General features: G+C 45.0%; 1 protein-coding gene across 5 annotated transcripts in view; it reads right to left on the bottom strand.

Annotated features, from left to right (window-relative positions):
* The window catches only part of MAPKBP1 (mitogen-activated protein kinase binding protein 1), a 254641-nt gene that overhangs the window by 94029 nt on the left and 133786 nt on the right, over nt 1–26826 (bottom strand). For all 5 annotated transcript variants that reach the window (XM_068254292.1, XM_068254295.1, XM_068254296.1 and 2 more), the window contains 2 exons: nt 12052–12114; nt 2438–2495 (listed from right to left, as the gene is read on the bottom strand). In XM_068254292.1, coding sequence (XP_068110393.1) covers nt 2438–2495; nt 12052–12114 — 121 coding nt within the window. The remainder of the gene's footprint in view (nt 1–2437; nt 2496–12051; nt 12115–26826) is intronic.

Below are 26826 nucleotides of genomic sequence, written 5' to 3'. Positions count from 1 at the left end.
CCTCTCCCTCTCTGCTGAGGGGGCTTGCTCCTCCTCTCCCTCTCTGCTGAGGGGGCTTGCTCCTCCTCTCCCTCTCTGCTGAGGGGGCTTGCTCCTCCTCTCCCTCTCTGCTGAGGGGGCTTGCTCCTCCTCTCTCTCTGCTGAGGGGGCTTGCTCCTCCTCTCTCTCTGCTGAAGGGGCTTGCTCCTCCTCTCTCTCTGCTGAAGGGGCTTGCTCCTCCTCTCTCTCTGCTGAAGGGGCTTGCTCCTCCTCTCTCTCTGCTGAAGGGGCTTGCTCCTCCTCTCTCTCTGCTGAAGGGGCTTGCTCCTCCTCTCTCTCTGCTGAGGGGGTTTGCAGCTCCTCTCTCTCTGCTGAGGGGGTTTGCAGCTCCTCTCTCTCTGCTGAGGGGGTTTGCAGCTCCTCTCTCTCTGCTGAGGGGGTTTGCAGCTCCTCTCTCTCTCTCTCTGCTGAAGGGGCTTGCTCCTCCTCTCTCTCTGCTGAAGGGGCTTGCTCCTCCTCTCTCTCTGCTGAGGGGGCTTGCTCCTCCTCTCTCGCTGCTGAGGGGGGCTTGCTCCTCCTCTCTCGCTGCTGAGGGGGGCTTGCTCCTCCTCTCTCGCTGCTGAGGGGGGCTTGCTCCTCCTCTCTCGCTGCTGAGGGGGGCTTGCTCCTCCTCTCTCGCTGCTAAGGGGGGCTTGCTCCTCCTCTCTCTCTGCTGAGGGGGGCTTGCTCCTCCTCTCTCTCTGCTAAGGGGGGCTTGCTCCTCCTCTCTCTCTGCTGAGGGGGGCTTGCTCCTCCTCTCCCTCTCTGCTGAGGGGGCTTGCTCCTCCTCTCCCTCTCTGCTGAGGGGGCTTGCTCCTCCTCTCCCTCTCTGCTGAGGGGGCTTGCTCCTCCTCTCCCTCTCTGCTGAGGGGGCTTGCTCCTCCTCTCCCTCTCTGCTGAGGGGGCTTGCTCCTCCTCTCCCTCTCTGCTGAGGGGGCTTGCTCCTCCTCTCCCTCTCTGCTGAGGGGGCTTGCTCCTCCTCTCCCTCTCTGCTGAGGGGGCTTGCTCCTCCTCTCCCTCTCTGCTGAGGGGGCTTGCTCCTCCTCTCCCTCTCTGCTGAGGGGGCTTGCTCCTCCTCTCCCTCTCTGCTGAGGGGGCTTGCTCCTCCTCTCCCTCTCTGCTGAGGGGGCTTGCTCCTCCTCTCCCTCTCTGCTGAGGGGGCTTGCTCCTCCTCTCCCTCTCTGCTGAGGGGGCTTGCTCCTCCTCTCCCTCTCTGCTGAGGGGGCTTGCTCCTCCTCTCCCTCTCTGCTGAGGGGGCTTGCTCCTCCTCTCCCTCTCTGCTGAGGGGGCTTGCTCCTCCTCTCCCTCTCTGCTGAGGGGGCTTGCTCCTCCTCTCCCTCTCTGCTGAGGGGGCTTGCTCCTCCTCTCCCTCTCTGCTGAGGGGGCTTGCTCCTCCTCTCCCTCTCTGCTGAGGGGGCTTGCTCCTCCTCTCCCTCTCTGCTGAGGGGGCTTGCTCCTCCTCTCTCTCTGCTGAGGGGGCTTGCTCCTCCTCTCTCTCTGCTGAAGGGGCTTGCTCCTCCTCTCTCTCTGCTGAAGGGGCTTGCTCCTCCTCTCTCTCTGCTGAAGGGGCTTGCTCCTCCTCTCTCTCTGCTGAAGGGGCTTGCTCCTCCTCTCTCTCTGCTGAAGGGGCTTGCTCCTCCTCTCTCTCTGCTGAGGGGGCTTGCTCCTCCTCTCTCTCTGCTGAGGGGGCTTGCTCCTCCTCTCTCTCTCTCTGCTGAAGGGGCTTGCTCCTCCTCTCTCTCTGCTGAAGGGGCTTGCTCCTCCTCTCTCTCTGCAGAAGGGGCTTGCTCCTCCTCTCTCTCTCTCTCTGCTGAAGGGGCTTGCTCCTCCTCTCTCTCTCTCTCTCTCTCTCTCTGCTGAAGGGGCTTGCTCCTCCTCTCTCTCTCTCTGCTGAAGGGGCTTGCTCCTCCTCTCTGCTGAGGGGGCTTGCTCCTCCTCTCTCTCCCTCTCTGCTGAAGGGGCTTGCTCCTCCTCTCTGCTGAGGGGGCTTGCTCCTCCTCTCTCTCTCTCTCTGCTGAAGAGGCTTGCTCCTCTTTCTTCCTTCCTGCATGCATAATAGAGCAGGAGGCAGTACAATATTTACCTGCTCCTGTGCGTCTCCTCCATGCTTCACAGCTGCACACACTCTGTTGCCATTTGCTAGCTCCAGATCACATGACTGATTCGAGTCGCGTGATCAGGCCCCAGAGGATGGCTCCCTGCACTAGGGGTGGCCGAGGATTGTTTGGGTGTGTAGGGCCAGGGACCACCCTGCTACCTTTTTGCAAGGGGGCCCCATACATTTTAGTTATATCTCAATTCTAACAATAGCAGGGGACAAACTATCTGTTCTTGTCTAGTACTGTATCATGGAATGTGAAGCACATTATCAGACACGGAGAGGTAAATAGCCATTTCTTACTACAAAACAAATACTTGCCTCTCCCGTGACCAAAAACTTCCCATCTGGAGAAAATGCAAGTGCAGTGATCGTTTTCCTGAAAAACAGAAACAAGGTCTCCATGTTAGTGACAAACCTAATTATGTATAGACTGTACAGAAATGAAAATCACATAGTGCAGACTGGAAATACCTGTAAATAGAAGTGTAGCAACAGTCGTGACATCTGCTATGGGACCCAGTAGCAGAAGGACCCAGTTCCTCTCTAATCATAGCAATTTTTTGAATTTCTGAACTTTGACAGCCAGATATTTGGGGGTTGATTTAGTGAAACAGACAGTAATTCTCACTCTACTGGATGCATGCACAGAACCATTAACATTGCTTTTTTTGCATAATTGCTACTTAGAGACTCACCGACAAGAAGCCATAATGTTTCGGGGTACACGCCCCTTGTTCAAATGCCTGGCGTATAACAGAGGGCATGTAGCCTGAAACATTAGGTCTTCCTATTGGTGGCTGCACAAGTAGAAATGATGCAATAAAGCAACATTAATGGTTCTGTACATCCAGTAGAGTGCTCCTTACTGGCTTTATTGTTTGAAGACCGGGGTGGATGAATCCCCCGTATTGGTCCAATTAAGTAAACGGCACACCAAGAATTGGAGTAGCGCTGGTGCTGGGTAGCAATCCAAATCCAAGAATCAAAAAGGGGATCCGCACACAGACTTTTTAATCACTTAAAGGGAACCTGAACTGAGTTAAATTTAAAATAAACACATGGCGTAGCTGCAAATGAATATTACATACTTAGCTTGTTGTCAGTTCCTCTCCCATCCAGTTCTGACAATATGTGAGAATGAGTCAAGCGGCATGAAGCAACAGCAAACTTTGCGCACGCAGAGAGCGCCCATAAGGTTTGACCTGGAGTTACACAAACTATGCATCATGTTGTGCAAATATCGTAACTCGTGTGTTAGGGTTAGTCAGAGTAACGCATGTTATACACCCATTGTGTACCGTGTGTGTATAGCGCAAGCTACGCTATTTTTACATAATTTGTTTAACTCCCATTTAAACTTTGCATGGTCTCTTGCTGACCTAAACATTACCGGTTATTAGTGACTAGTGCCCAGACTGACTAGAGAGGTTAGGAGGAGAAGGTCATTGGCAGAGGAGACATTGCATTAAGGGGTATCCAAGGTGAATAAGATTGTAAGAACAATTGAGCAGACATGTACAGAGAGCAGCCCATTGCTGCCCCCCATCCTTTATCACCTAAAAGCCAGCAGAATAATAAGGGAACGGGGAAGGGGAAATGGCATCTAAGAGACCAACCAAAGAAATAGATTGTGGAATAATAGTCACAATTTATTGGTATTAAAAGTATAAAGGACAAAATTCCAAAGTGCAACACACGCGCACGCACGCACACACAGTGGAATGCGAAAGTTTGGGCAAGTCTTGTTAATCGTCATGATTTTCCTGTATAAATCGTTGGTTGTTACTATTAAAAAATGTCAGTTAAATATATCATATAGGAGACACACACAGCGATATTTGAGAAGTGATATAAAGTTTATTGGATTTACAGAAAGTGTGCAATAATTGTTTAAACAAAATTAGGCAGGTGCATAAATTCGGGCACCACAGAAAAAGAAATTAAATCAATATTTAGTAGATCCTCCTTTTGCAGAAATTACAGCCTATAAACACTTCCTGTAGGTTCCAATGAGAGTCTGGATTCTGGTTGAAGGTATTTTGGACCATTCCTCTTGTTCATTCAGGTTTGATGGCTTCCAGGCACGGAAAGCTTAATTCACACCACAGATTTTAAATTATATTCAGGTCTGGGGACTGAGATAGCCATTCCAGAATGTTGTACTTGTTCCTCTGCGTGAATGCCTTAATGGATTTTGAGCAGTGTTTAGGGTCGTTGTCTTGCTGAAAAATCCAGCCCGGTGCAGCTTCAGCTTTGTCACCGATTCCTAAACATTGGTCTTCAGAATCTGCTGATACTGAGTGGAATCCATGCGTCCCTCAACTTTGACAAGATTCTCAGTCCCTGCACTGACCACACAGCCCCATAGCATGATGGAACCACCAGCATATTTTATTGTAGGTAGCAGGTGTTTTTCTTGGAATACAGTGTTCTTTTTCCTCCATGCATAACAACTCTTGTTATCCTGTAAAGTGTGCCACATGATTGAACGATGCACAGTGAAGCCATCTGCAGCAAGATGATGATGTAGGTCTTCCAACTGTAATATTAAATACTTAACGCAGGAAGAAGTGAGGGCAAGACTAAATAAATTAAAAATAGACAAGGCACCTGGCCCGGATGGCATGCATCCTCGGGTCCTAAGGGAATTAAGTTCAGTTATAGATAAACCCCTTTATCTTATCTTTTGTGACTCTCTTTCAACTGGTAGAGTCCCAGTGGATTGGCGTACAGCCCACGTTTTCCCATTATTTAGGAAGGGCAAAAAAATCAGATCCAGGAAATTATAGACCTGTTAGCTTAACATCAGTTGTATTCAAACTATTTGAGGGGTTACTAAGAGATACTATACATGACTTCATAGTAGAAAATATCTTATTTCTCAGCATCAAGATGGGTTTACTAAAGAAAGGTCCTGTTTGACTAACATGCTCAGCTTTTATGAGGTAGTGAATGCTAATATGGATATTGGGAATGCTGTAGATGTGATATACTTGGACTTTGCAAAGGCCTTCGACACTGTTCCACACAAAAGTCTGGTGCAAAAGTTGAGGTTGCAAGGACTGGGGAAGAGTCTGTGTGAATGGATAGGGAAATGGCTAATGGACAGAAAACAAAGAGTTGTGGTCAATGGATCATACTCAAAATGGGTGACTGTTAGCAGTGGGGTCCCACAGGGGTCTGTACTGGGTCCAGTGCTCTTCAATGTATTTATTAATGACCTAGTAGATGCAGTAGTGAGCAATGTTGCTATTTTTGCAGATGATACAAAATTGTGCAGAATCATCAACTCTCAGGAAGATAGTGTCATATTGCAACAGGATCTGGATAGGATGGCTATATGGGCACATAAATGGCAGATTAAATTCAATGTTGAAAAATGTAAAGTCATGCATTTTGGTCATACCAATGGTCTAGCACCATACAAAATAAATGGGATACAGTTGGGGACATCAAACTTGGAGAAGGACATAGGAGTACTCATCGGCAACAAGTTAAATAATCGTATTTAATCTTAAGCTGCTGCAGCTAAAGCTAATAAAATGTTGGGATGCATTAGAAGGGAAATAAAAAATTGAGATGCTAGCATAATATTGCCCCTGTTTAACTTTCTAGTAAGGACACATCTGGAATATGGAATTCAGTTCTGAGCAACACATTACAGGAAAGTTATTGTAGTTTTACAGCAGGTGCAGAGAGTAGCAACAACATTGATAAGTGGGATGGAAGGTCTCACTCACCAAGAAAGGTTAGATAAATTGGGTTTATTTAGTCTAGAGAAAGGACGAGTTAGAGGGGATCTAATTAACATGTATAAATACATCAGAGGGCAATATAATAGCTTGGCGGATGAGCTTTTTGTCTCTAGGTCTTCTCAAAGGACTAGAGGACATGCGCATGGAGAAAAAAAACATTTTAGCCATTTATTTATCAAAGGGTTCATTACAGTAAGAGTGATTAAGATGTGGAATGCATTGCCACATGAAGTAGTTATTGCAAATTCTATACCTGCATTTAAATGGGGCTTAGATGTTTTCTTTGCGTTGAAAGACATCCATGGCTATAATTACTAGGTAATGCCCAATGATGATGATCCAGGGATTTTATCTGATTGCCATCTGGAGTCGGGAAGAATTTTTTTCCCTTCTGGGGCCAATTGGACCATGCCTTGTAAGGGTTTTTCGCCTTCCTCTGGATCAACAGGGATATGTGAGGGAGTAGGCTGGTGTTGTACTTTGTTCTCTGGTTGAACTCGATGGACATATGTCTTTTTTCAACCCAAATACCTATGTAACTATATGTCTTTGGTGCAGGTCTGTGGGTTGACTGACTGTTCTCACCATTCGTGGCTTAAAGAGAATCTGTATTGTTAAAATCGCAGAAAAGTAAACATACCAGTGCGTTAGGGGACCTCTCCTATTACCCTCTGTCACAATTTCGCCGCTCCTCGCCGCATTAAAAGTGGTTAAAAACAGTTTTAAAAAGTTTGTTTATAAACAAACAAAATGGCCACCAAAACAGGAAGTAGGTTGATGTACAGTATGTCCACACACAGAAAATACATTCATACACAAGCAGGCTGTATACACCCTTCCTTTTGAATCTCAAGAGATCATTTGTGTGTTTCTTTCCCCCTGCAGCAATCTTCCACTGAAGTGTCAGGCTGTTTCTTCCTGCAGAGTGCAGACAGCTCTGCCTGTTTGTAATTCCTCAGTATGTGAAAGCCCAGCCAGCTCAGAGGAGGATTTATCCAGCTTGTAAAAGATAAGAGAGAAGCTGCTCTAATCTAAATAATACACAGGCAGTGTGCAGAGAGGGGCCTGGAGGGGGGAGATGCATCACAGAACCACAACACTGAAGAACTTGGCAGCCTTCCAGACACAGGCTGACAAGTCTGACAAGAGAGAGATAAGTTGATTTATTACAGAGATGGTGATAGTAGAACGTGCTGCAGTAAGCCAGAACACATTAGAATAGCTTTTGGAACTTGTAGGATGATAAAAAAACAGGATGCAATTTTTGTTACGGAGTCTCTTTAACTTGAACGGAGCTTGTGGTCTTCCATTTCCTCAATATGTTCCCAACTGTGGAAACAGACAGCTGAAATCTCTGAGACAGCTTTACGTTTCCTTTACGTATCCTTCCCCTAAACCATGATGGTGAACAAGCTTTGTCTTCAGGTCATTTGAGAGTTGTTTTGAGACCCCCATGTTGCTACTCTTCAGAGAAAATTAAAAGGGAAACTTACAATTGACCCTCTTAAATACTCTTTCTCATAATTGGATTTCCCTGTGTATGTAGGTCAGGGGTCACTGAGCTTGCCAGGCCAATTTGAGATTATTAGTTCTAAAGGTTTTGGAATCAATAAAATGGCAACAGTGCCCACATTTATGCACTTGCCTTATTTTATTCAAACAATTATTGTGCACTTTGTGTAAATCCAATAAACTTAATTTCACTTCTCAAATATCACTGTGTGTCTCATATAGGATATATTTAACTGACATTTTTGATCGTAACAACCAACGATTTATACAGGAAAAACATGACAGTTAACACGGTTGCAGCACACAAGCTTTTTTATTTAGAGCAAATTCACAGCAAACGTTTTGGTCTTCACCGACCTTTTTCAATGCAATTGAACAACAATTCAATGCAATAGCATTGAAAAAGGTCGGTGACGACTGAAACGTTTGCTGTGCTGTATTGTTATGAAGAAGTTGCTTCCGGGTTGTGCAGACGTTGTCTTCCGGGTTGGCAGCAGTGCACAAGTGCTAGGCCTGGCGGCGCATGACATGGATTGCGCGCACTACGATAATGTTACCTGAATATTCAAAATTCCAGAGAGGGAGTGCTCCCCACGTGGAATCCTCTAGGATCGCATAGGACGCTGCTTTTTCAAGTGACAGCTTCCAGCTTCAAAAAAGCAGTGTCAGCAGCGATACGAACGGAGCCTGTGTGGTGAGCGATCCTCTCTTTAGGGCCCTAGACTTTAGAATATTTGTTACCAGTGTGTTATATACACCTACCTTCCCCCAATACTTTTCTGCACTACCAGTGCTTTTCTTGAGCCATAAGATGGTTTACTGGTTAAGGGCTCTGCCTCTGACACAGGAGACCAGGGTTTGAATCTCGGCTCTTCCTGTTCAGTAAGCTGCATATATTATTGCATATAGCCTAGTCCCTGCAGCTCTGGCGCTTTCCCTGGTGGTCTAGTGACCCCAGGGGCAAACCCAGGATTTTCAAGGGGGAGATTCCTGAAAGGTCTCCCTCAGCCAAACAATACAGTATAATAATATGGTAGGACATCATGCTGGGTACACATAATGCAATTTCCTGTCCACCTGACAATTATTTTCTAAATGTCCGATCTGCTCCTGATCGACAACAGGATATATCAGAAGCAGTTTGGATACAGATAATGAGGACAGCTCACATTGGTAATGAAGGGGAAAGTGAAGCATTCACACAGCAGGGCACAGGGCTGTGCTCATACCTGACTGTTTAGTTTCCCAAGGGGCAGTGCTGTGAGCTGCAGGATGCCTGCAGATATTCTGGTGTAACAGATATAACTTGTGCCTGTCCCTAGACACTGCGCCGACCCTGGTCTGAGGGGGGGTTTCTGGGCAGCTGTAATCCCCCCCCCCCCCCCCTGCGTTTGCCTATGGACCCCTCATGCAGAGATTGGCAACAGGAAGCGAGGCTGGGTAAGTAATACTCACCTTCCTCCTCTCTCCAGCACAGAGCAACTGTGACCTGCATCGCAGCAGCCAGACCCGTACGAACACAGTACAGGGCCCTGGCTTGATGATAAAATCAATAATGGATGACATTCAGTCAGAATGGGGCTGGATGCCTAAAGGGGCCCATACACCTAACGATTTTCCCGCCAATATACGGCCGATTCGATCACAGTGATCGAATCGGATGTGAAATCGCCGCGCACACCGCTGACAGAACGATCGATTTCCGTCCGAAATCGATCGTTCCCGTCGATCCGTCCATGCGGAAGATTTTTCTCGGTCGCCGGCAGGTCGGGAGTGCGTCGATAGCGGCATTCGAATGGCCGACGACCGACGCAATACAGCGGGTATACATTACCTGTTCCGGCCGGTGCGAGTCCCCGCTGTCTTCTTTCCGCGCTGGGTTCCGGACCGGCTGCTGCTACACAGAACTTCCTGTGCTGGCAGGAAGTTTAAACAGTAGAGCGCCCTCTACTGTTTAAACTTCCCCTGGACAGGAAGTTCAGTAGCTGCAGGAACGGTCTGGAGCCCGGAGCGGAGAAGAAGACAGCTGGGACCAGGAGACTCGCGCCGGCCAGTACAGGTAACGTATGCAGGGGGGGGGGGGGGGGGCAGCTCCACAGATTGTGATCGGTTTCAGGCTGAAATCGATTCACAATCTGTTTGCAGTAAAGGCAGCCATCCGATCCCTCTCTGATCAGATTCGATCAGAGAGGGATCTATCTGTTGGTCGAATCTGATGGCAAATCGACCAGTGTATGGCCACCTTAAGAAATTGGTCAGGAATGCAGAGAGTGTGATTTGTTTACTATGTTATCACTACAATCACCGGCGATCAGAGTGATCATGTGATCAGGAGCCAATTCCCGCCGCTCCCGATTAATGCTAGGAGATTAAGCTGTCAATTCACAGCTTAATATCCGGTCTCGTGTACACTTGATCGTGGGAGGAATGCGCGGACCACATAGTGGAAAATCTACTTGGTGTCTGAGGTTTACAGCCACAAGCATGACGTAGATTTCAATGTCGTTCACAAGATAGATAAAGACTCCCAGCACTCAGGACTGGACAAATGCAATTGTCAGCTCGCTGCAGTGTGAAGGTGAACTGTGATGGCGTGCTCAAGTCACATATGTAAACATTTTTCAGGGTCCATTATGGGTCGGCTAGGTGGGCGACAGGTCCGATATCTCAGCAAACGTCTTGTTCACAGCTAGATCAAAGGCCTTTGATCTAGTGGTGAACAAGCACCAGTGGCGCGAAACAGACATTCGCCAAGATCTCAGACCTGGCGCCCACCTAACTGCCCATAGCTGAATGCACCAAATGCAACTGTAAGTGTGTTTTAGATTCTTCAATAAACTTTTGAATGGCGTAGATTTCAACTATGTCGGTCCGCAAGGGGTTCATTTTTGACATTTTATATTGAATCAATCATTAAAGTGTAATATTTATTATCCTGATATAGAGAGTTGTGCTGTTTGTCAGTGGCTAAACTCAGCCCATCTATACCTATGTGCCATTTTGTTTTCTATCATGCCATGGAAGATGCTGGCAATATATAGATCAATAACAGCCTTCTGTTTACAAGCATGTTGGTTTTAAAAAGCCTCCCGTCATTTAGGTTTAGTGGTTCCCGCAGCTACAAGAATCTGAATAAACCAGGGCAAGCATGTGCTAACGTCAGCTCCTAATCTGGCAGCAGGACCAGCAGAATGTGTGTCCTTCATGCCTTGTGTCAAGGACAATTTAGCTCCCTGCCTGGCGTGGTTTAGATGCCCTCTTTTCAACCGGAGGTGTGAGGGAGAAAATAGGAGCTCTTGGGTCAATTATTGGCTAAGAAGCCATTAATAGATTTTGCACTCACAGGGAGACAGAGCAGAATAGCAGGGCCAGAATAAGAAAATATCAGATGGCATCAGAGAAAACGTACACAAACAGCGCTCCAATTGAGAGTGACTGACCCTCGCCCGTGTGCTGACTGATTACATGGGTCACACGAAGTCAAATCATTCTCACTGATTCCTTCTGAAGCCATATACAGTATGTGTCATTATGCCAAAATGGTGCAACGAAGGACTGACTGCTGCCAATATTTAAAGGATACCCAAACTGACATATGACTTGATGAGATAGACATGTGTATGTACAGTGCCTAGCACATAAACAACTATGCTGTGTTCCCTTTTTTCTTTCTCTGCCTGAAAGAGCTAAATATCAGGTACGTAAGTGGCTGACTCAGACAGGAAGTGACTACAGTGTGACCCTCACTGATAAGAAATTCCAACTATAAAACTCTTTCCTAGCAGAAAATGGCTTCTGAGAGCAAGAAAGAGGTAAAAAGGGGGAATTTCTTATCAGTGAGGGTCACACTGTGGTCACTTCCTGTCTGAGTCAGGACGGAGTCAGCCACTTACATACCTGATATTTAACTATTTCAGGCAGAGAAAGAAAAAAAAGAACACAGCCTAGTTATTTGTGTGCTAGGCACTGTACTACACATGTCTATCTCATCATGTCACATGTTAGTTCGGGTATCCTTTAAGCATTTTTATACCAAAGAAAAAGAGGAAGAGAAGTCATCTGTAAGTCATATTTATCCAGGAAACCACACTAGAGCTAGATTTCCTCCCCCCCCCCACACACACACACTCTAGCAAGAGGATTTATGTTATTTAAATACGCTGTATTTACAAGGAAACTATGGGGCCCAATTTACTAAACCAAAGTAACAGACGTACAGAGACACACACACACACAGGTTTGCCTATAAACATACTAAAGCAGTACGTTACACCCTACAATTTTTTGCCCGATTCGATTTGATTCATTGATTCGATTCAATCGGACATGTCCGATCGGGATTAGATTTGATTCTATTCAATTTGCCCTTGCTTTGCACGAGCCTACACTGCCTTATGGCAAGTCCAGCCCTGGATAATGGGACAAGCAATGAATGCATCTGAACCCTAAGCTGCTGTTCCTCCAAATGTGCAGTGTATTCACATCTCACCTATTCCAGCAACTGCAGGTGTCCAGCTGCACCTCCTTTGCCTTTTGGGTAGGAAGACATTATTTTACCATAGGCAAACTTTAAAAATACTATTTAATTTGGTACACACTACTAGTTAGGAAAAGAGGAAAAAGCAACAGAAAACATCTAGGGTTTCCCTAGTTGTGAGAACTCACCTGGAGCTGTTTAGTATATGATGCTGTTTGTTCTTCCGAGGATTTAATAGTACCACAACACATCTAAGAGAGGGGGAAAGAACAAAGATTACAATAGTGCATCTTTACCACAAAAAAATGACATACAAACTAAACTGTTAACTGATTTCTGTAAATAAAATGATGAGCGGGTTAAAGATTCACAAGATTTTCAGAACAGAATAATAGAGCTGTTTAGACAACTTCCATTCTAGCAAACCCATAGGAAACCACTGCTGTCATTTTTGTAGCATCTTCTGCCCAAACCACGCGAAAAAGCAACCTGAACAAGCATGCAGCAGATCAGGCGTTTCTGACATTATTGTCAGATCTGACAAGATTAGCTGCATGCTTGTTTCTGGTGTGTGATTCAGACACTACTGCAGACAAACAGACCAGCAGGGCTGCCAGGCAACTGGTATTGTTTCAAAGGAAATAACTATGGCAGCCTCCATATCCCTCTCACTTCAGCTGTCCTTTAACCATTTCCTTAATCTCTACACCTCTCGGACACAAACTGTCCTAGTTAGGTTTTGGGTCTGCATATCAAAGTGCTTGGGGCTCCAAGCTCCTCCGATACACCACTGGTGCACTGCTACCGTATGGCACATCGCACCGGCGAGTGGTATAGTGCAAATAAAAACCAAGATTCTCGGCTTTCCAACAATATGTAGATTTTCCAAGTGGAATAAATATCTTTAAAAAAGAGGCAGTCAAATAGATGGTATACTAATTACCCAACATATTTATCAAACATCGCTCCAGAGGTCTTTCATTTACAAGAGATTTTTTTATTAGTTTCAAGGTTTTTAATTCAACCTATTGAAGATCTGTAACCGTGTACCTTTAGAATGAGGTCAACAGCGGCAGGGCTCATAACAGTGCTACTCTCGGGCGAGCTTTTCTCTGTTATTATACCCAACAAGGCAAAGCTGAGCAGCAGACACACAGCTCCAGGCTCTTCACAGCCCGTCTGCCCCTGTCATGCCCAGTTAGTTTCATTATCAGATGGATCCATTGGCCTATAAAAAGGTTGGAACCGCATGCACGCGAAAGGGAAATAAACTCTTCCTTATGTCAGTACAAAACGGGGACGTTTCCTTACATCCTAAAATAACTGTCAAACTCACCATATACTATAGGTTTATTGTCTTATTGTTAATATCTAATGTTATCTTTCAAAATGAATTAAAAGGCTGCATATACAGGTTTTATAAATGTTATCTAATGATTACAAATATTGGCATACTATCAGGAGCAAATACAGTTAAGGGGCCCATACACTGGTCGATTTCAGCCATCGATCGATCAGAAATCTATTCTATCGAATCAGCCGATCGATCGATTTGATAGGATGGAAAATTTAGGTCGGTCTGCTGCTGGCAGCAGCTCGATGGCCCATTGAGTGGCATTGGACCTAATGGGGCAAAAATGCATTCAGATCGATTTCCAATAGATTTTATTCTGACATCTATTGGAAATCTGTTCCTAGTGTGTGGCACACATCAGATTCCTGTCAGAATCGACCTGACAGGCATCTGACAGAAGTCTGATGGTTGAATCTGCTGCAAATCTACGAGTGTATGGCCACCTTTACTGAACACTGGCCAGAAACAAAACCCCTTTAGCTCTGGGACCCACTTGCTATTGCACAAACTTTAAAATGCTAGCCGTTTTGAGACTTTTTTTTACTGTACTGTAGTGAGGAACCGTAGAGAAAACAACAATGGATAAAACTGCTTATTGTTTACAATATTTATTTATAGATTATTTAGCCATTGTAAAATCTTTCCTCTCCCTGATTTACATTCTGGAAATTATCACAGGTGGTGACATCTTTAGTCCTGCCATGTGACCTCTACGCAGTGTTCATTAACTTAAGGTAGCCATACACTGGTTGATTTGCCATCAGATTGACCAACAGATAGACCCCTCTATGATCAGAGAGGGATCGTATGGCTGCCTTTACTGCAAACAGATTGTGAATCGATTTCAGCATGAAACCGATCACAATCTGTGGTGGTGCAAATCCCCCCCCCCCCCCCGCATATATTACCTGCTCCAGCCGGCGTGTGTCCCCACTCTCTCTGCGGTCACTTCTCCGTGCTCGGCTCCTCCAGCTTCACTGGACTTCCTGCCGGGGAAGTTTAAACAGTAGAGGGAGCTTTACTGTTTAAACTTCCTGCCGGGACAGGAAGTCCAGTGAAGCTGGAGGAGCCGAGCACGGAGAAGTGACCGCAGAGAGAGTGGGGACACACGCCGGCCGGAGCAGGTAATGTATTGCCGCTAGCGTCGGTCGGCGGGCATTCGAACGCCGCTATTGATGCGCTCCAGACCCGCCGGCGATCGAGCGAATTCTTCCGCACGGACAGATCGATGGGAACGATTGATTTCGGATGGAAATCGGTCGATCTGTCAGCGTTTGCGCAACCATTTCACAGCAGATTCGATCCCAGTGATCGAATCTGCTGTATATTGGCGGGAAAATCGTTAGGTGTATGGGCCCCTTAAGAGTTCTTTGCACAAAGAGAGATAGTGGTTGCTTGGCAGTTGGACAAAGCAGTTATTTTCCACAATGCAACGAGGTTCACAGACAGCATACTGTCAGGACCATGGTCATGACATCACACTGTGGGAGGGGTTTCACCACATTATCAGCCATACAGATCCCCCTGATGATCTATTCAAGAAAAGGTAAAGATTCCTCATGGGAAAGGGGGTATCAGCTACTGATTGGAATAAAGTTCAATCCTGGGTTAAAGTTCCTCTTTAACCTTAGCTCTATATTAACAGGCATAGGCTATCCTATACGTGCGAAGACATTTATCGTATTTTCCAGCGTATAAGACGACACCCCAAGTTTTCCAGTTAAAATATAGAGTTTGGGATATACTCGCCGTACGAAACTACTGCTCTTCCAATGCACACCAAATAAAAATTGAAAAAACATCAAATACTGGTGCTATGTATGAACAGATACTGGTTCTGTACTGTATGTGGTACCCAGTATAGAAAAGTACAGGTGATTGAGTGGTTAGATTGGTCAACTCTCCCTAAATAGATTGGTCAGCTCTCCCTGTTTATCAGAGCAGTATGGAAGAATGGATCACGCTGTGCCCATAAAACACGCCTCTTTCACCAGTCTGGCCCACCTTGTATCCTATTTACCTCCATCTCCTTCTCTCACACATGTGCGCCTGTGCCTATTCACCGCAGTCCTCAGCAGCGGGATCTGAGAGGAGAGAACAGGATAGGGCGGGCCAGACAGGTGGAAGAGGCATGTTTTATGGGCGTGTTTCCTTAATCTTTCTTCCATACACTGGGTGTCTCAGACCTTGCAGCATGAGCAGTGAGCTACTCCCCAGCATAAGTGGGGACCGCCGAATCTTCAGCATCTGGTAATTAAGCAGCATGTCGCGTACGCGCATCACTTATCAGCATCACCTAAACTTCAGCATATCATGTATGCGCATCCTGTATCACCCGGCATCAATGACACCCGGCATATAAGACGACCCCTGACTTTTCAGAAGATTTTAAAGGGTTGAAAAGTAGTCTTATATGCCAAAAAACACAGTATATATGGATTATTGCAAATGTGCAAACCTAATTTGCGCAAAGTCCCACCATGCTAAAAACCGATTACTGCGCTAGTTTATTTAAATAAGATTTGACAAATGATCACTACTCCTGTCTGCAAAGTCAAATGGCAGGTAGCAGTAATATGTGTGCTTTAAATGAGATTTGCAGTAGGAACTACAGCTTTCACACTACAGAACAATCTTACACATGTGCTTAGTACTCCCTAACAGTCAAAAGCATACATGCAAAAAGGGTGCCTGGAGATTTGGGTGCTGGAAATAGTCGCTGGTACAATATTGGTAAAATTACCGATATTCTACTATCGTGCAGTGCTAATTACTATAGCAAAATATTGGTAAATGTTACCGATATTTTACCACAGTTAAACTTATCCCTATTCTAACACAGAGCCCTCTCTATTCCGATGCCTAACCATAACCACTGCCTCTGCCAACACCTAACCGTAATTAATGCCCCTGGCGACGCCTAACCCTAATCCCTGCCTAATCACTGCCTCTGGCGACGCCTAACCCTAACTCCTGACTAATCATTACCCCTGCCTAATCACTGCCCCTGGCGACTCCTAACCCTAACCCCTGCCTAATCACTGCCCCTGGCGACTCCTAACCCTAACCCCTGCCCAATCACTGCCCCTGCTGATGCTTAACCCTAACTCCTACCGATAACCACCGCTCCTGTCTAACCATTGCCCCTTCCTACCCCCCCCAAGACTCCTGTCCTTAAAAGACCTCCACTGGTGCCTAACCTTGACCCCCACCCTCCCTTGCCACAAACCCACTTATATACACGGCGCATACAAATGAAAAATATTGGCCGTCCACTATTTGTAGCTGCAGTTTGCAATGCCCACTACTTTATTGGGCACTTACATTTTCCCATATAGCTGAAATTTCTATAGACGCCTATGGTGGAGCCCAAATTTCCTGCTTCCAAGTCCAAAACACTTCAGTGCTACTCCACAAAAACTTGACATTCTACTGCATAAAATCCTTACAAAAAATACCTTATATACTCGAGTATAAGCCTAATTTTTTAGCACAAAATGTTACCCCCTCGGCTTATAAGCAAGTCAGTGGAGCAGCACGGATGGTGAAGCAGGTTTTGTTACTGGCAGAGGAGTGTAAGGATTGTGCATTAGTGATCCTGCTCTTGCCAGCTGGCTCCCTGCTGTGTCTGTGGCCCCCATCCCCTGCAACATGGTGTGTAGAGTGCGGTGCTGAAGACTACCTGTGTCCCCTGGCATGTGGAGCGGAGTGTGCAAGCAATGAGTTAGTGGTGCAATAATCACGGGCACTTCCTGTGTGGCATTTGCTGTGTCTCATATCGGGGATGCCATATAGTGGCCTCTTGAGACACGGCTGTGTCATCCTCGGGGCACATCTGGCTATCAGGCTGATTTGAACTAGGGGCACATTTAGCTACTGTGGAGGGGGCTATACTGGTGAGGGGGCTTATACGCGAGTCAATCACTTTTTCATGGTTTCTGTGGAAAAAGAGGGTACTTTGGCTTATACGCGAGTATATACGGTATAATAATAACGCTACAAAATAGCAGTTGACTGTTTCAATATTTTTCCACAGACCATCTGCTCTAGAATTCCAAAACATAGTGTACAGCCATGCAGGACAATGGGTACAGATTAATGATGTAAACTGCGAACAGACTCGAGATTTACATTGCTGAATCATCACTAGACGGAACAGTTTGTACAAAAAAAGAAAAAAATTATATATAGGCGCATGCATCCGTACAACCGCCCTACTGAATTTTGTGATGCTACATCATGAAACATAAACAAGCAAGCAAGCAAGCAAGCACTAGTCTCCAATTGGTCTTCTGACTAGGAAGCACCGCTTGCTCATCCTCTGCTGCACCTCTAATTTCCCAGTTTCCCTTGGATTTAGAACAGGCTGTGCAGCTATGGCCAAGACACATGTCTGTACAGCGACTGTTCTGGAAACTGTTGCTCTAACAGTCACTTACAGCATTCTGGAAGGCCAGAGAGAGAGAGTTTTGCGGGTTGACTTACAATAATATCATTGCAAAATTGCAGTGATTGCGATTTTTGGGAAAAACACAATTGTGGCGATTTTACTGCGATTTTAATGCAAGTCAAAGGGAGCATTATTTTGTTTTTGTTTTTTTTTAAAACTGCTCAGACAGCGCTGATTGTCAGAAAAGCACTCAGTGTCTCAGAAAGGCACAGTGTGTCTCAGGCCTAAATGAACATTCAGCAGAGATCACCTGCCAGCACCAAAGATGTCACCACCTGTGATAAATAGAACGGGAAAGATTTTACTAATGACAAACCCAGACTAAATGATTTATAAATTAATATAATTTTTTTTCTTTTTAATGAAATTGGGGGCTCTCAAGGCAAGTTAACTTCTGTAGCAGAGTCAGAAAGCATTGCCTTAGGCCCCGTTCACATCACAAACGCGGATGGCCATGTGTGCATAACGCAATGCATGCAAACGCACGCCATCCGCGTTTGTGTGCGTTGCGTGGCTGATCCCATCACTGAAAAGTGAATGGGACAGCCACGCGTTTTTTGCAAAAAATGCGTGCAGCATGCGTTCCCGGACCGCACAGGTCTGGAACGCATGCAGTGTGAACATCAGACAGTGCACTCTATGCACTGTCTGATGTCGTGCGTGTCGGCCTCCCGCACGCGTTTCCAAAACGCGGCTGGAAACGCGTGCAGTGTGAACGGGGCCTAACTCTCCACATGTGGTACACAGCAGGCCAAAGAGTCTTCCCCCAATCCTATTTAAGATTGCAAAACAAGGGCAGCAATAAGTTCACTTGTAAACACAACACAAGTAATATTATCTCGAACTGCTAGTGAAAAATGTATATATGTTGGAAAAAAATTAAGGCTATAAATAACGCCATTGTAAAAAAGTTTGCGCTTCCAACTTTAAGGACGCAGGTTGGGGAAGGCCCTTTTTTTGTTTCACCATAACACTGCCACTATGCACAATGCAATGTCTATAAAGATAAATAGGTCTATAAAGATATAAAGGCTTAATCAGCTTGGTGTGGAAGGGCTTGATTGTCCTGTGCTGAACCAAGACCTGAACTAATGAGTACCTTCTGGATTAACTGGAACTTTGACCGTGAGCCAGGCCTCATTGTCCAGCAGTAGTGTCCGACCTCAGATACTGTTCAGATCCGCTAATTCCCACAGCCATGAAAGGAGGCACTTATAGCAGCAAACCGGGAACATTCACATTTGTGTTTATTGTGATGGTACATGCAATATTATAACTTCCATAGATGGACAGTTCTTGCAGCAAAGCAGTGTGTCTGCATTGTGATTAGCAGACGCATCTGCTGACAACTGCTAGCGGTGGTTGCAGTTTTGTAAACTGTGGTTAAATGGGACAGCCTTGTGTTATCCTTAAAGTATACCCGAAGTGACATGTGACATGATGAGATAGACATGTGTATGTACAGTGCCTAGCACACAAATAACTATGCGGTGTTCCTTTTTTTCTTACTCTGAAAGTGTTAAATATCGGGTATGTAAGTGTCTGACTCAGTCCTGACAGGAAGTGACTACAGTGTGACCCTCACTGATAAGAAATTACAACAATAAAACACTTTCCTAGCAGAAAATGGCTTCTGAGAGCAAAGAAAGAGATAAAAGGGGGAATTTCTTATCAGTGAGGGTCACACTGTAGTGTGTCAGGACTGAGTCAGCCACTTACATACCTGATATTTAACTCTTTCAGCCAGTGAAAGAAAAAAAAAAAAAAAAGAACACAGCACAGTTATTTATGTGCTAGGCACTGTACATACACGTCTATCTCATGTCACATGTCACTTCGGGTATCCTTTAAAATTAGGCTCTTTCTCCTCCAAATTCTGTCAAATACTGTAAGGTTCTGTCTCATCTAGTTCACAGGGTCAAGTCCTGACTAGGGATGATCAATAACATGCAAATATTTGCAAGGTTATGCGAAGGTTTCTAAATTTGTATACAAATATATGCAGATTGTAAACGGACCAATCAAGTCTCAGGTTTAAATTGATTGGTCCATTTTAAAGCTGCGTATATATTTGCATAAAAATGTACATACATTTTTATCAACTCTGAAGTATTTACATATCATTGATCATCCCTAGTCCTGACTGTCGGGTTTTATATTTAAGGTGACCCTGAGATGACCACTTTTTATACATAACTGGGGCTTCCCTCCAGCCCCCTCCGCACAGATCGCTCCCATGCCATCTTCCTCCGCCTCCTCGTTCTCCCGTTAACCACTCCGATCGCTTGGGGAGTCAGGGTGCACTGCACATGCATAGCCCGACCGTGTGCTCCCCACTCCCGTGGCCGGGAGCATTCTGCGCCTGCGCAGTACTATTGCGCAGGTGCAGAACGCTCCCAGCTATGATTGAGACTAAGGGGTGCGCGTAATCACACTGCGCATGCGCCGACTGGCCAAACTTGCAGAGCTGCTAACGGGAGAGCGAGAAAACGGAGGAAGGCGGCTTGGGAGTGATCAGTGCGGAGGGGGTGGAGGAAGCCACAGGAATGTCTGTCTAAATCTTATATAAGTGTTAGCCTCTGGTACACTGTAAATAGTACCTTTGCTATAAAAGACAAAGACCGTCATACATATTGGGGGGGGGGGGCATGGTTACTTACTTACCGGATTAGCTGTAAGTGAATGCTCTGCCAAGCTCCTCGGCAACGAGGCCGGATTTCAGGAGTCTGCCGAAGCTGAGACCTCCACCTGCATTGCCATGGCCCGCTCCAGCTCCTCGGCAGCCACCAATTAGATCATAGCTGCCCGAGCTGGAGGAGGGGAGGGGTTGGGGTACCGTAGCTAGGCAGATGCGAGTGGCCAAAGCCTCGACACAGATTTGAAAAAAAAAAATACAAACAAAGCAAAAACATGGCCACAATTCTGAGGGGCGGAGTCATCACCTTCCTACATTAATTACACTGCTGGGAAGCCAGGCGCAATGTGAGCCAAATGGCAGCTCACCTGGTTGCCGCTTATATCCCAGGTGGAGTTAAATAGACAAGACAAAGAACATTTTACGCTTTTCTCCTGGCAGACTCAAAGCGCCAGAGATGCAGCCACTAGGTCACGCTCTATAGGCAGTAGCAGTGTTAGGGAGTCTTGCCCAAAATCTCCTACTAAATAGGTGCTGGCTTACTGAACAGGAAGAGCCGAGATTTGAACTCTGGTCTCCTGCGTCCAAATACTAGTCCCCCTCCGAGCTGTCGCAACTCTCAGGAGATGTAACCCCAAACTACCCTTATGTACCCCGCGCACAATAGTATTGCTGCTATAGCATCGCCTAGACTCTGCGCTCAGCACTGAGAACCGAGACACCCTGCTTCAAAGTATTTAACTCGGAGACTCCACCAATGCTCCATCATTAAAGAGGAACTGTCACAAAAATCTTAAAATTTCCTTTAAAGGACCCCTGTCGCAAAAATCTTAAATTTAAAACACATGTAAACATATACAAATAAGTATGTTTCTTCCAGAGTAAAATGAGCCATACATTACTTTTCTCCTATGTTGCTGTCACTTACAGTAGGTAGTAGAAATCTGACATTACCAACAGATTTTGGGCTAGTCCATCTCTTCATGGGGATCCTCAGTATTGCCTTTATTCTTTATAAAGACATTCCCTGAAAAAAAGGATTTATACAACGATGCTAGCCAGCCTCCCTGCTCGCTGCACACTTACGTGGCAGTTGGACGGAGCAACTGCCATTCACTAAGTTCTTTTAAAAATCAAGAAAGCCCTAAACTCCCACCCCACCCCCCCCCCCCCATGAGTAGATAGGCTAGTCCAAAATCTGTTTGTAATGTCAGATTTCTACTACTTACTGTAAGTGACAGCAACATATATAAAAAAAAAAAAAAAAAGGTAATTTATGGCTCATTTTACTCTGGAAGAAACATACTTATTTGCATATGTTTACATGTATTTTAAATTTAAGATTTTTGCGACAGAGGTCCTTTAAAAGGAACTCTATTGATTAACAGTTTGTTTCCAATTGAGATAGGAAATGTTTGGGGAGTGCTGCTAAGTACTGGTGTATACATTTGATCCTTATCTCTTGGTTTATGGTTATCTAATTCCTTTCACATTTTTCTGAGGGCAGTCTGCTGTAATCTAACTGCAGAGTGAGCCATGAGGAGAGGGGGGAATTCCATCACAGTGCATCTGTTAACTCTGTGTGTGCAGAGAGTTCAGTCAGAGACAGGCAACGTTTTCACTCAGAGAACAGAGAAAATGTATCATGTGCAACATAAACAATTGTAATTGTGTGTGTGAAACCCGATACCTGACAGGCTTTTGTTTTCAAATAACTCTGCTTCAATGTTACACTGTTCTTAGCAGGTCAAGCTGTAGAGATTCACCTATCCAAATGAGACATTCCAAACGTAGCTAAAATCTACACGCAATGAATTACAGCTTTTGCTTCTGATATTTAACATGACAATTAGGATAACATTTACATAGCTACGCAGACATTATTTGTACATTGCCATTTTAGAAAACTTGGGTATTGATAGTGTTCCTTTAGGCACGTTAAAGCGGACCCAAATCAAAACATGTTTTGAAATTCAAAATATTTAGTTGCACCACTCCTGACACATACAAAGATAAATAAACACTCATTCAAGCCTATGAGCATGTCAGTGCATGCTTTTCACCCTTCTCTTTCAATAACTAGGGTGATACAGGTGGCAGCCATTACCTCTGAGCTTAGTAGGAGGTTTTAGATCATGAATGTGTTTGTCATCAGCTACCCTCCCTCACAGGGGCGTGTCGTCTATGTGAAATCTCACACAAGCTGAGATCACCTCCCCTGTGACATCAGTAGCAGCCTGTGTTTTTTTTATCTCCTCCACCAGTCTGCCAGATTTTGTCCCGGCAATATGAAAGGAAGGGAGGGGTTCCTCCAATAAATGCAAAATATTTTATATTTGCCATCATTAAGCTGAAAAAGGCTGCTAAATATTATTATAAGTTAGAAAATAGATTTTATTTCTGAAATCTTGTATTTTTAATTTGGGTCCACTTTAAAGAAAACCTGAACTAAACATTAAAAGTCAAAATAAACATACACAAGTCATACTTACCTCCCATGTAGTCTACTCCTCAATCTATTTTTCCTCTCCTGCATCATGTTTGTCCACTGTGATCAATGGAATTCTCCGTCCTCCATTTTGAAAATGGCTATTACCCCATAACAGCTTTCTGGTCAGCACTCAGTTAAACTGTAACATCGCCCACTTGAGCCATAGGGAAACATTCCGGCAGGGGTCACACTTGTCTTTCAGTTTCTACACTTTTCAGAAAACTGAAAGACAAATGTGACCTCTACCTTACAACAGCTAATGTAATTTATAGAGAAAACTGACAAATTGCGCAAGATGTCAGTTTTTTTCCTGCATGCGAAATCTGCATTAAAGTGTGACCTAGCTCATTGATTAACATGAGTTCTCAGTTGAAGTCAGTTTTTCTGTGCAGAAAACGAGTACGAAAGCCGGTAAGTGTGACCCCTGCCTCACATCAGTTCTCCTCTCAGCTGTAACTGACAGCAACTGATATATTTCAGTTCTGACAAAATATTGTCAGAACTGGAAGCGATTATTGTCAGAAGAAAATGGTGAGCTTCTGAGAGGAACGGATGGCAAGGTAACTATGTAATGTTCATTTGAAGTTACCTCATGTGTTTATTTTAAATAATTTTACTCAGTACAGGTTCCTTTTAAGTACTCCTAAATTATCAACAAGCCCATATGGCCAAAGGTTCGACAAGCTCATGCGTTCACATATATGTGTTGTATAGCTTGTTGTAGCTATTTACATCAGAACCGCTGTCTGGTCCTGGGATAAGCAACCCTCAAGGATATACATCTGTTGTCCCATCTATTTCTAGGCCTAGGTTGGGACAGCGCTGAACACCTGTGAGATGTGTAATAGCATACACAGTCATCCATATTGCTCTGAGAACTCGTCTCCTTCCAATTCCTCCATCAATTACATCATGGTTATAAAGTAAATCTCTCTCACAGGGGAAGAATAAAGACTAGGGTGAAATGATCACACACATACTGTAGCCATTTGGTCTCTGGATTTCATTCCCGGATCACATTACACAAAACAGCTCAGGAAATCACACCTCAGCAGTAAACCTGGCTTCACCCCCATGCAGCTGGGGATATACAGACCTGTAAGCCAGAGACACAGGACATAGGTGCGTTCTCTGCTTCACCATTGTGTCTGCATGTATTTTCCATGTGTCCTATTCAGCCTATTCAATAGAAGTTTGCTGAACCCCTTGGCTATGAAATACATGTCTTTTAAAGCGGTATTGTCACCATAAAAATCAAACTTCAACAGCAACTGGTCTGAGTGTATTAAGTGATAAATATGTTATTCCTGCATTCAAAAATTTTTTTGCTGTTATGGTTTGGAGTTATCACATACTTTAGGAGCACTGGCCCTAGTGCCAAACAGTGCCAAAAAGTTGAATGCTGGGAGTTTTTTTTATCTAGAATATATTCCTCCTCTTCTATTTATTTCCCTGCCTAGCTGATCACTTGTGTTTACAAGTAAGGCTGAGGTGACTCAGTGATTGGATGTGTAAATAAAAAGAAGACTCTGGGAGGAGGGCAGCTAATGAATACACAATGAGCAAGAGAAAGGAGGGGGAAAAACAAGAGTCAGGGAGGATATGATGTCAGCATTAGCTTGGCAAAATGGCCACTGCCTGCAATAGGATTTTCTGCTTTTCCTTTGGAAAATTCACAGGAATCATTACGTGGATAGCACAATACATCTGTTATGTAAGTAGGAGTACTATTTATCTACTATATGTGTTTTTTATTTCTAGGTTAGCATGGGTGTCGCTTGTTCTTTAAAACGTCAGAGAAGCTGTTGATGCAAGATTTGTATAAAAGGGAAGGAAGTCACTGCTGTCCATAGCAACCAGATTTTTTTTTTTTTTTTTTTTTTTAACCAAACAAAACTTATAACTGGAAGCCCCCATCCCAGACCCCAGTAACAGACAACACCCCATGACCGACCAGTGACCCCAGTATCCTTGGTGCGACCTTGGCTTCTTTTTCTCCATCAACTGCATAGACCCCAGTATCACACACCCCCAAGTAACAGATCAGACAACGTGCTCTGCCCACCATGGTTAGAGTAGGATAACAGCATACACAGGTCACTACACGCATCAGCTAAGGCAGCATTCATAGCCAACCTGGTGCCGTAGCAGCTAATTTGTGCCCCTAATAACCTGGCACCCATTGCACAAGCCACGCTGTTCCATACCCTTAAAGGGCTCCGAGCACCTCTCATGGGCATGCCTTTAAGCCAGAAGACTTCCAACAAAGTCGTGCTATGACCCCTCTGGAGGAGCCTCTTGCAATGGCCATGCGTGTCACTTCCTCTTCCTGCTTCATTCACTGATGCACTTCTCTAACAGAGAAGACAGGGGAGACCCAGACGTTATAACCTAGCCAAGATGGCAGCCGCGATTTTTAAACTGAAATCGAATGAAAACTATTTGGTGTAGAACGGCGATTCAGGCATCAAATGAAAGAGGAGAGCACAAGCTACAGAAAGGTACTTTAAGTACTTTGCAGTACTGGTCAGAGTCTTAAAGGCATGCCCATGAGAGGTGCTCGGTGTCCCTTTAAAAATACCTCTGCTTCCTAATTATATGAACCATTAATCTTAAAGGAATACTGTAGGGGGTCGGGGGAAAATGAGTTGAACTTACCCGGGGCTTCTAATGGTCCCCCGCAGATATCCTGTGCCCGCGCAGCCGCTCACCGATGCTCCGGCCCCGCCACGGTTCACTTCTGGAATTTCCGACTTTAAAGTCAGAAAACCACTGCGCCTGCATTGCCATGTCCTTGATCCCGCTGTTGTCACCAGGAGCGCACAGCGCAGGCACAGACCATATTGGGCCTGCGGAATACACTCCTGGTTATGTCAGTGGGAGCGAGGACACGGCAACGCAGGCACAGTGGTTTTCTGACTTTAAAGTCTGAAATTCCAGAAGTGAACCAGAGGCGGAGCCGGAGCATCGGTGAGTGGCTGCGCGGGCACAGGACGTCTGCGGGGGACCATTAGATGCCCCAGGTAAGTTCAACTCATTTTCCCCCGACCCACCTACAGTATTCCTTTAATGTATAAATCTGGACCAGAGAGGTTGCTTATTTCTGAAACAAAAAAAAAATGGGTGGAATTTCACTTAAGTCATATTTAAACCTCTGTCCTTTATACGATGAAACCTTTGCCAACATATAACTTTGAAGCCTCATCCATAAAAAGCCAAGTGCAGCTGTGCAATACTACAGGTGTGACCTCACCGCCAGCGCCATACATCTGCCAGGAAATTAGCCGTGTACAGGACTCTGGATCCAAAGTCTCAACATTAAACTTTCATTTTATTTTCAAACACATGGCAAGTGTATTTCCTAAGGGCCTCCCAGCAGTGAAGTATTTGTAAACTTCTTTAGACTTAAATAAAGCCAACTGGATTTAATCAGATCAACATGAGGTTCATGGAGTACTTGGCAAGGCAGCCAGCAGATAATCATGGCGCGGTATCACATTAATGCACGGAATGCAAGCTTCTTCGGCTTAGACAAAAATACATGCGGCTCTTCTGTCCTACAGGAGGTGTTCAGCTTCAAATCCACAGCAGGTTCTTAAAGGACACCCGAGGTGGAAAAAAAACCGAATGAAATAAATGATTGTATCTATCTTCCTTCTCCTAAAAATGACTTTTTTAGATATTCCACAGTTTTATTTTATGTTTAAATCTACTTTTTAAGTTTTACCCGTTTTATAGATGTGATATACTTGGACTTTGCAAAGGCCTTCGACACTGTTGCCCACAAAAGTCTGGTGCAAAAGTTGAGGATGCAAGGACTGGGGAAGAGTCTGTGTGCATGGATAGGGAACTGGCTAATGGACAGAAAACAAAGAGTTGTGGTCAATGGATCATACTCAAAATGGGAGACTGTTGGCAGTGGGGTCCCACAAGGGTCTGTACTGGGTCCAGTTCTCTTTAATTTATTTATTAATGACCTAGTAGATGCAGTAGTGAGCAATGTTGCTATTTTTGCAGATGATACAAAATTGTG

Source organism: Hyperolius riggenbachi, chromosome 9 (assembly GCF_040937935.1).
Source record: "Hyperolius riggenbachi isolate aHypRig1 chromosome 9, aHypRig1.pri, whole genome shotgun sequence".
Taxonomy (NCBI): domain Eukaryota; kingdom Metazoa; phylum Chordata; class Amphibia; order Anura; family Hyperoliidae; genus Hyperolius; species Hyperolius riggenbachi.
Note: the sequence above shows the minus strand (reverse complement) of the source record. Positions and strands in the feature narration are given on the sequence as shown.